Below are 11186 nucleotides of genomic sequence, written 5' to 3'. Positions count from 1 at the left end.
AGATTTTTCGAGCCTATGTAAATGTTACTTAACCGTTTGTAAACGTAACAAAACACATGTATGTACGTACAATCGTTTCAACATTTCGTCATTCATGTATTCTTCGCAATTCATTGGTGGAAAGTGTAATAAAATAAAGCAAAATATCCAGACGCTGTTTAAAATCAATAAATTGAAAACAAATACCAGTAGACATACATAATGGACAATAGTTAAATCTTTAATATGAAATTTAGGGGCCTGTATTATTTCCGTCTGATTTTTGAATTTTTTCAAGATCTGTGGAGATTCCAGATTTTTTTCAAGTTTTCAAAATGGGTCTCAATTTTTCAAGATCTTGAAAAGTTTTTCAAGCAGTGGCAACGCTGGAGTGAACAGCACTGTAACACTCTGCAGTCAAGCGCAGTTTGTCTCATTTATTTTACGGCTTGTTTTCTCGACTTCGCTTTGGTATTCAATTTACAGAGATACATGATAGAAAGAGTTCCATATACGGACAACACAAATTGCCCCTTAAAATGTAGCGACAGCCGTCAGAGAATAATAACGTCCTAAAAAGTGAAATTTAGCTCAGAAAATTCCGAAGCATTCACTTAAAAAATCAGTGGTTTTTTTTCAGACAGAGCTCATAGGTTTGTGCACAGGGCCTCAAGTGTTATCCGTAAATGGAACTCCTTCCTATATGAATAGCAGTCAGGGATTTAAATTAGGGCGATGTATACATGCCATGCTGGGAACAGTTCGCTGAATCTCGGTCCTTGAATGTTTAGAACTTTCAAAATAAGGTGGCCCGATTTAATACGGTGATATGTCACCACAAACTACATAAATGCAAACTTTAATTGTTTTTCGACGTCCAGGAGAATTCCTAGGGCAATGAATAATTTCTACGAAAAAAGTTACGGACTACGTTTTTCTTCACTTGTAATTTCAGGATGTGCAGTGATGCAAGAGACATTATGCAACAACTGAAACCCACCACATGTGAAATTGGCTGCGGTGTGTTTGAGGTCATTCAGGACAGTTGTATTGGGGTATTTTCGGCAGTAAAACTATACACAAAATAAAAAGTGGTCCATAAGTTTTTTTGAGTAGTGTTGTACATTGACACTTACTGTATTCATATTTTGCTTTCCCCATTGTCATGAATTTTTAAAAAACAACTTATAGCACAAGAAACTGATCATTTAAAAACTTCAGTTTTCTAGGTTTAACTGATAAAAAAATGCAAAATTTTTGTTTAATTAAAGAATAACACATGCATAAAAGGTGTAAAAAGTATATGTATATATAATTCTTAAATATTCAGGGATTTTGTACCATAAAAGTGGCTTTAATGCAATTTAGGCTAAATTTATCATGTATGAAGATTTTTTCGCACCCTTCTCTCGACTGTGCTTCAAACAAATTAAGCATTTTTCCCCCTTGTTATACTTTGTCGCCTTTCTCCCCCCACTTAGCCTGGTATTTCTCCAACTCATCCAGGTAGCTCACAGGAGGCCAGCGGTTCTCAGTGACATATTTCAGGTTCTCCCCCTCCAGCTTCTTAAACTCCGCCCGCTGCTGGAAGGCCACAAAGTTACGGGAAATGAGATCAAGGCACCACTGGGCAAGCTGGCTGGCATTGTATATCTGTCAATCAATCACACACTGCATCAGTGTAATAAAAATGCTTGACGTGCAAAACCACTGTATCTTAAACACTGAAGACGAAGTACAAATTACAACAAATGCTATAGTGTTGTTCCGATAAATCACAGAGACATCATTACCATTATGAATGTTGTGTTGTGTTATGAATGGGATTACACTCTCTTGCTATACGTATAACAGAATATGCTGTGTAACTGTGTCGATGATAAATAGCTATAATTCTTGTGTCACCATGGTGTTAGATTACGAATATCACTGACCAACGATGAGAATACCCTTCTAAAGTTTCACTAATACTATAGCTACAGGGCCTGTGAACAATGGTCTCTATTAGTCAAATTGAAAATGTATTTTTAAACCATATCCAGAATGTCGATGTAGTTTTATTTAAAAAATGGGAAAAACAAATTCTGAAAAGTTTGACTAAAGACTTAGATCAACAATCTAGAACCTAGAGTGCTCATTCAGAAGTCTGAAGACAAGCTAACAAACCTGGGCTGTATGCAACAGTCCAATGACATCCACATGTTCCTCTGTCACATCTACCCCCTTGGTGATGTACAGCTCACAGAGATTTCTCAGTCGATCTTGGCCATACCGATCAGCAGCTACAAGGATCCCCACGGCATCTCCCTCCTCTATAGGGGCGTGGTCAGTGTACAGGTACTCCAGGAGGGCCAAGAAACACTCCAGACTCACGTCTTCAATTCTTATCTAAACATCACAAGAAAAAATTACCATTACAGCTTTTCCTCCTTGTCTCAATCAAGGTTCGGCATGTGCAGATAACTTTAACCTGTAGCTATCAAAGACTTTCATCCAAGCAGTATCGTAAGGCCTAGATGTCTGCAGCACACCACTCTGAGGTATTAGGTAGCTGGGGTGCTAGTCAGAGATGTGGGAACTGTGTCCCCAAATCTAAAGTAGCATCCACTATCAGAACTGACTGGTGTTCAGTGTTCTTATGACTGCTTCTTAGAGAAATGGGCACAAGTTGGAAGCAGCTATAACTTTGAGAGGTGTCTTTATGATTGCCAAATGACCCCGTGGTCTGGCCATCATCAAAGACTTGCCCTTTCTTCTAGAACAGTCAGTGCATGTCAGTTTTGTTAACTGAGAATTGTGTCTCCCTGACTGACAGTCTTTCTCTGTGAAGTGACCCAGACCCGAATTACCTCATCTTGGCTGCTTTCCGTGAAGTCTCCAGTGAACATTCCATTCATGACCTCACAGCGAGATGTCAGCATCACCTTGTGAGCATAGACTGTTGTGTCTTTACGCAGAGAAAGAAAAAAATGTGACTTTCTTTTCAGTGTTTTTACAAATGGGACTGATGGGGCACGTGCAATGATATGATGAGAACGTTAGTGCTGCTATTCTCCACTCAGAAAGAACTCAATATCAATGCTGTCTATATTCCTATTCCAAAAGAAAACAGATCGCATAATCTGCACCACCCAAATACATCCAATTCCAGCTTCACTGCAAACTGGCCTTTACCAGTAGCCATGGACATCCAGGGGATCAGGAAGAGAAAAGGGGGGACACAACCTACCTTCAACTTTGAATCGGATATCAGACAATGTCTGTTTGTTCAGGAACAACCACTTGGCCCTCTGTCCTGTCTGGTCATTCAGGTAGGTTCCAATGCTAGGATTCAGGAACTTTCCATCATTCTGTAGGTTCTTGACGATGCTGTCCAGCATAGGTAAGGAGAATGTATTGGATGCTTTCTGTAAAGCCACAAGGTCCTCTGTGGTGGTCTCGTCTGTGAGGCTAGGAAGGCCTATAATGTAATAGAGGTGGTGTGGAAAGGCAGAATTTAAGAAACAAGGAGTTTCTTGGGTGTCAGTATACTCGGTAAAGAAGGCTTCTGAAAAGTTGAGAAAGTTGGAATGGTCTACTAGACACACTGCTACTTCACCTAAGAAACACATGATCTTTCGAAGAGAAAAGAGCACACTGATTACTCATGAAGATCTCTTTCTGGGGACTGACTTCTACCGTGAATTTTCCAAAGAAGTTCAGCCATATAATAAGCGGAATTTAAGTTTGCAGCATTCACTTGACAGAATTCTGAAAACCAAAATTCTTTCATACATGAAGATGATCCCAAGCCTGATTACTGTTATGTCACCTGCATTTTATGTTTTAGTGAAGTGGCTGGATTTGTCAAGATGAAACGAGTGAAAGACTTGTCAAAACTGGTAGAACAATTTTTGGTTTTTGAACATTTTTGGAGTCTTGTAGTTACCTGAGTACAGAAACTCCAAAAGTTGACGAAAGGTCTTGTAAGTGATGTCTGCACTGATCGTCACCTTGGTTTTTGCTGTCTCAAGCAGGCTGCTGTCTGGGGTCACTTCATCACGGATACCAGCTAAACCAGTGATCTTGCCCTCGTTGATATCCTCCCAGGTAAAGTTCAAGACCGAGGGACAGCTGGCTGTATCCTAAAACAAATCATGTGATGACATTAGAAAAATTCAACACTGGGGGGGTTTTCTTCCGACAGAAAATATAATGAATTGGTAGAGATTTATCACTTGAAATACTTGCAATGGGGTTACAAACAGACATTCTTGGATGTTTACACACTGAACTGAAATGAAAAACATCAATTTTTGGCTGCTAGTGAAAATGTTGGGGAAGCATAGATCAATAATTCACTAGGCATCTGAAAGACAAGATGCAGACAACCTGGTGAGGTAGATCCAGGCCAAACACATGACAGAAGAAGTTGGAGGCACTACACAGCACCACTTTGTGGGCCAAGATGCTCTTCCCTTCAACAACAAAGACGACGTCAGAGAAAGTTGGCTGCTCCAACGCCTTGCCAAAGTCGTCTGCGATGGTTGAGGTTTGGATTTCAATCCGAGGGGCTTCATCTTGGGGCAATAAAACCACAAAGAAGGAACTTAATAAATTTGAACCGCAGTCTCTTTTGAAAAGAAAAGATAAAACAGTTGTTTCAACACCTCTTTACACAAGTAAACCATACCGTGACTTAGACTGCATGAGAGGACATATTGCCTTGAGAAGGAATGTAAAGAATATGAACATAGACTTTTAACACAGCCATTAACTCCAACTGGCTTGAATGACCAGATTAGCCTCTGTCTAACCCGCGTCTATCAAAGTCTGTTCTTGATCCTGTTGTAGTTTGGCTGAAGCATGACTTCAGAGTCTAATCATTATTACTTTACATTTCAAGTGCTGAGAACACACTGGTTAGTGGTAGATATTTGGATGAAAAGGAGAGGCTTGAAATGACAGCGTGAGGGAATGGATTCAAATCTATCATCACAAAGTGCTTCGCACCTTCAGACTTTCTGATTCCATTTAAAATCAAACCACGAGATAGTTGGTTATCATGTGTCTTTGGCAAGGGATATTGCTTAATGTGTAAATACAAAGTACCAGTGTTTACAAAGGGAATACAGGTAACATTTATAGTGCATCAGCTAATTCTGGGAACACGAGATAGCCGATTTTCAGGTTTCTTTGGCAAGGGATATTGCTGAGCAAACAATCCGTCAATTTCTTTTAAAATGCACAAAATCAAACATCTGCTACAGAGAACCATGCACTAAGTTGACATTATTTCCATCTGACAATGTCTTCTCTGCCTGTGAGGGAGTGCTTCGGGGGAGGGACACTCAAGGAGGTAATTTTCTGTGTCACGGGCCAGAATTTGCCTCAAGTAATTATAAATACTTTAAAAACTAAAATGAAACTCTGTAGGAGAGAGATTAAGATTCAGTCAATGAAATGGACAGTGTATCACCAGTGCTGGTTGAAGTTGGCAGAATGGATGTTGCTGAAAGTGTTGTTCAACTTGGAATGGAATGATGGTAAGGTTTTTGTGTTTATCAAGTCCGTTGTGTCCCTATTAAAGCTACGTGCAGAAGATCCAATATTATGTAACTACTGAAATGCATCACTGATAGCCAAATGTGAAGTGTAAGCAATGTTGACTTTGTCTCAGTAAGGCTTACCTACTGGGGGTACTTCAGGTTCAGGTGGGCGGGGCTTGGGCTTTCTCCCCCTGAAACCAAAGAAACCTTTCTTCTTCTTTGGCATATTCGGTGTCCTTCCTTTATCAGCAATGTAAACCTTTGAAAAAAAAAAGGAATTCCTTATCAATACTGTCAATCAATCTGAATTTCAAGTTGCAGTAGCGTATCAATGATTCATAGCTGGACTTGTTTTCATCAAACATTTACCGTACTTTTCCCAGCCTCCTTCTGATCTTGTGCTCAGATTTTCCACTGATGGTTTGCACCATGCAGTCATTATCCAATGACAGCCAGGCTACCCTTTATTTGGTGAATGAATGTGGTCTTCAAACCTTTTCTGTGGATTTCTGAACAAACCAACTTCACAGGGATTTAACTTGACTCGTGCAACAACTAACTCTCCAAGGATTTCACTCACTGCTTTCTGGAAACATTCTTTCAGGTTTGAGTTCAGCTGTCCAGTCATCTCAGTGTATTCCAAGTTGAGTTTCTGAGCCATCTTCAAGCCCTCCTCATATGTAACCACACGGGTGCAATCGGGACTCCAAGGAGGATCTGCATGAGTTAAAAAGGTAGTTCCTTGAAATTGCAACTTGTAAGTGTTCTTGTGGATTGATTAAAAAGCAACCTTGTGTTTAAGAGTGTGTATCCATATTCAGTTGTAGAAACTGATTAAAATGAGGAACATTAGGTTCACAGGTGGGTGACGGTCCTATGAACGGAAAAACCATTAAAATTCTTTAGGATCCATTAAAACATGAAAGAAATACCATGGGTCATGATTGGATGAGAGGTGGTGGTGGGATTAAGAACTTTTAAGTTTATGGAAGATTCAAACGTGGCAGGGTCAAGAAAATCCAGCAGTATGGGAATAAAATCGGTTAAAATCAGTTGTAGATGCAAACAGGTTGCCTTTTGTAATCTACCAGTCTTGAATGTCCCCTGTGCACTTACCTATGTTTGTTGCAACCAGGAGGATTGGAATGTCAGGCATGGCATGGCGGATCTCTGGAACCCATCTCGTTTCAACATTCGCCAGGGAAGTCCTGCTCTGAACGGAGAAATAAAGGTGGAAAACATCTACTTCCAGAGTAGGCAATCCACTGCAAGCAGCTGGCTGAAGAAAGACACAAAGTACAGAGAACTGGGTGAGAGGCTGTTTAGTGGTTTGTTTGTTGGGTTGTTGGGGTGTTTGTGGGGTTGTTTGTTTGTGGGGTGGGTGGTCGGTCGGTCGGTCTGTCGGTCTGTCGGTCTGTCTGTCTGTCTGTCTGTCTCCACCTGAGGTATACCATACCATGAGCACTAATCTATAAAAACAACAAAAGGCAGACATATGCCAACGGTTCTCGCTTTTGTCCTCAGATTTTGAATTTTGTAAACCTCTCTTGTTGCAGTATCCAAATACATGAAACCTCCACTGACTCTCGGGTGCCCGTTTGACGAGTCAACTGAGACTGCACAGACTTCTTGGGAGGGTTGAGACCACCCATAATGGATGCCCAACAGTGGTCAATGATTATTTGTAGAGTTTCAAATCATAAGCTGGTATCATTTTCTGACTGTCAGCTTGGCAAAATTGCAGTCTGTCAGCCTAGGTAGTTATTTGCCAAGTTGCTCTCTGCTGGCCTGTCAGGTAGGAGCTGTACATATCAGATGATGCAGTTGACCTCAAGTAAAAGCCAAAAGTTGGTGCAAATAAGATCAACTGTCTCTTGTAAAGAGAAAGAAGAAGCAGGTTGGTGGACGACCTTTTTTGACTGGGCACCTTGAGCCAGTGCAAAGACCATATACCGGAGAGATACATGCAAAAAGCATGAACGCAACAACAGTATGTCACCCAAAGACATGTTGCTGGCTGAGAAAAAAAAACACCATCACTTCCAATCTCTACGTAATTTCTCCGGGATTCTACTCACAGCTTGTCCTTGGCACTTTACCCTGCTGGCATGAAGGAGTGCACTTGTCTCAATGTATGGCAAGTTATGTTTCTGAGCCATTTTCAAGCCTTCGTCAAAAGTGACACACCTGTGCAGAGGACTCCCGCGAAGATCTGCAAAAACCGCAAACAGCTTGCCTTAAGGAGGTTCAAACATCGAAATTAGTCTCAAATTCAACCATGAACAACATTTCTTGGTCCAAGGACCATTCATTTGGGCAGACTAAATTAAAGTATAAAGGTTTTAAATGCTGTGTGTAATTCACAATTTTTCCATACGGAAAATCCACATAAATGCTCTTGGGAAAATGAACAGAATCGCTCAGCAATTGAAAACCCAATCCACAAGCCAGCCCGTGTGAAATTCCAACTTGTGGCTACATGTAGGTCCTACTCATAAACACATGCACTTGCCTATCTTTGTGGCCACAAGAATGATGGGAGTTGTGGGCATGTGGTGACGGATCTCTGGCAGCCAACTTGACTCAATGCTTTCAAAGGAAGACTGGCGCTCCACCGAAAAACATATCAGAAAGACGTCAGTTCCCGGATACTCAAGTAAAGGTCGAAGACGATAGTAATCTTCTCCCTGCACACAAAAAGTGACTGTTCTATACAGCATCCGTCCAGCATGTTTGTAAATTACTTCAACCCAACATCAATAAAGAAATTGTGGAAAAAGCCATTTGTGAGATAAATTTGAATAAAATCTGGTACATTGAGTGCTTTAAATCACACAAACAGAACAATTTGAAATCTCCAGACTAAAAGCACTTTTGCCATACCTCGTGATTTGAGGCAAGGTTTTGCTTACATAAGAGACACCTTGCACCAATGCACCATTTTCAATGGATAAGAAAGGAACCAGTCCATTCCAGAGATGGTGGTCGCTATGCAAAAGCTTGCCCCGAATCTCAAGGTATAGCAACAGTGTCTTTCGTCTGAGGAATTCAAATTGTTACATATGTGTGATCAGATAACTCAGTGTACCAGATTTTATTCAAATTTAACTCGCAAATGGCTTATTGCCAGCTATTAGATGTGGACAATGGGTCTATGGAAAAACAAGTACACTCAATGTAAATTCATATCATCCATGTCATATTGTCACTGTTGAGCCAGGAAAAAGTGTAAAAATCGGTGAACAGGGGTCAAATGACACATCTATATAACTTAGGTGCCCCTGCATTTACATTTCAGGCAGGAATAAATGACATTTAATTCCATTTAAATTTCATACACTAAAACTCATTTCATTCACTGAAAATCATTTTATTCATTTATAATTTCTTGCATGTGCTTACAGTGTTTCAGCAACCAACATGATTTGACTGCGAACAAAACATTTTTGCCGCACAAACGTGTGAAATAATTTTGAACAAACCAGCAGGTTTCCATTGTCTTTTTCCAGACACATACCATAATAGATGTTTCCACAGCATGAACAAGGAAAGTTTTCCCATCAATGACCATCGCATCTTCCCTGTAGTCGGCATACTTTCGGGGGGTACTGGAGAAGGTGTCTTCGAAGTACGAGAGAAAGAAGCCGGTTTTGCCCACTTTGTCATCCCCAACCAACACAATCTTCAGCCTCTCTTCTGTGGGATGTTAAACAATGCAGAGAAGATATATACAGATGCTGATCTTTCTCCCTGGCAACACAAGACAATATTTGTAGTCGAAAAAAAAGGGCACCAAAGGACACCCAGGCCCGTAAGTGGTAATGAAATGAATCCTGCCACACTTCAACAACGTTCGTGGGGGCCGGGCGGACGTCGAACCCCACAGTTCTGGGAGTATCAATCATGTATCTCTGGCTCACAGGGTTCTAATCATGTTCATGCTTCTGAACTTCATGTGGAGTTCATACTTACCATCGCCCATTCCACTGCAGCACTTAGCAGATCTTCACACACAGCTACTGTAGGAACTCTAACCATGCTTTTAACATCACTCTTGCTACCGTGTTGACATTGTTGATATTTGAAATCTATTCAAAAATAAACACACAGCTTATAATAACAGGGATTATTTTATTTTGGATGGCAATATATTTGAAATACCTTTATTGGTATTCACATCTGCGACACACTACGAAATTGATGGGAGGATTTGCATCAATAAAATTATAAAACAATGGTAAACCACCCAAAAACATCGACCAAACGACAAAAACATCGGACCATCGCCCCTGCTATTGGAGAAAAAGGAAAATACAAAACAAACAGTGAAAGAAAGGGGCAGGCTGAGACACAGGCAATAAAAACAGGGGGGTAACCCTGAAGAGGCCTGGCAGGGTAAAAAATATAATACAAATATTCATAATGATAACAGGAAAGACAAGACACACACGCAGGTTAAATTAAAAAGTTATAAGTTCAGAATGTTCAAAGACAATGCTCTGGATTTCCTAGCTAAGCTGGCCTTAAGTTACAACCCTAGCAAAACTTCAGATTTTAAGTGGACTCTCCTTTCTAGCACTGTGGCAAAAAGGTGAGAAAAATGGATGCTCATTGCTCCGTGTGATTCGGACAATTTCTGAAGCCTTGAACTTTAAAAAAATCCTCGGTCTTTTTCTTATGTACAAGTAAAAACATTCCTTGGGAGACGAGACTTACGTGAAAAACAGGTTCCTGGTCGCCACAGTTCGGAAGCGGCAGTCAAGGCAGTATCACAAGCAATAACTAGATAGTCATGGTAAAAAGGCTTGGAAGGGATAACATTCACAGCTCAGGTGCATGATCAGTACATGCAGGCTGCTACAGTCCCAGCGCAGTTTATCACAACATTGCGCGAGAAGCACGAATGCACGTTGTACATGTACATAGTCCACGCCCACAGATTATGAACCATCAACCCGGAAGTGAACACGCAACCAATCGGAACGTGCAATCGCTGGTGCGTGCGAAGCGTCCCCCGGCGGGCGCTTCATATGGGATGGAATTCAATCGCGGGGGGGGGGCTTTTCTGGCGAAGCAAAGGCTGGTAGTTCGTTTCCAAGATGAAACTCAACTTCCAGTCACAAACGCATTGCTTGAAAGCATCCATGTTGAAAGTGTATTGCCGGTAATTGCTACGGTGGCCGGCGTTAATTTTTGCCATCCTTCACTCATAAATTTTTCAAGTCGCGCGCGGTAACTCTAGTTGTCGCGAGTAGGCGAGTACTCACGAGTAGTTGACCCCACAAATGTTACAGCAATACAAACATCAGGCCGAGTCGCCACAGCTTTTCAGGGATTGTCTCCTTATGTTCAAACTTTGTAGTAGCAATCATTCTACGGGGAACTATAGTTTGCAGTCGGGGTTAAGGGCGACAGCCACTATGCTAAAGCGCAGCCACGATGGAGTGGGGGAAAATATCGACATCTTCTGGTCCTATTGGCCGAGTTTAAAATGGGGTGTTGCGATTAACCACAAAGTAAATAAATGCAAAATGTTCCAGGGGGTCCTGAAAAATCCAGAGACGAAAACTTACCCCAGTCATTATCCTGATTGTGACTTTTTAGGCCGATAAAAAGTTACAAGATTTTATGAGAAAAAAATGACGAGAAAGTTAACGCCCAAAAATATCGAACATGGGT

General features: G+C 41.1%; 1 protein-coding gene across 1 annotated transcript; it reads right to left on the bottom strand.

Moving 5' to 3' along the window:
* Nucleotides 1-398: 398 nt before the first annotated feature.
* LOC110974550 (rho-related protein racA-like) lies at nucleotides 399-10455 on the bottom strand. The gene is made up of 14 exons (XM_022226289.2): nucleotides 10224-10455; nucleotides 9480-9595; nucleotides 9025-9203; nucleotides 8020-8194; nucleotides 7586-7719; nucleotides 6624-6786; nucleotides 6088-6224; nucleotides 5649-5766; nucleotides 4351-4538; nucleotides 3908-4103; nucleotides 3209-3439; nucleotides 2829-2926; nucleotides 2146-2367; nucleotides 399-1632 (listed from the first exon to the last, which is right to left on the bottom strand). Exons 2-14 carry the CDS (start codon nucleotides 9487-9489, stop codon nucleotides 1429-1431), a joined length of 2055 nt encoding a protein of 684 aa, XP_022081981.2. The 5' UTR covers nucleotides 9490-9595; nucleotides 10224-10455; the 3' UTR covers nucleotides 399-1428.
* Nucleotides 10456-11186: the final 731 nt, after the last annotated feature.

The sequence above is a fragment of the Acanthaster planci genome, linkage group LG08, assembly GCF_054643075.1.
Source record: "Acanthaster planci isolate LZ-2023a linkage group LG08, COTS_SCS, whole genome shotgun sequence".
In the NCBI taxonomy this organism is placed as follows: Eukaryota; Metazoa; Echinodermata; class Asteroidea; order Valvatida; family Acanthasteridae; genus Acanthaster; species Acanthaster planci.
Note: the sequence above shows the minus strand (reverse complement) of the source record. Positions and strands in the feature narration are given on the sequence as shown.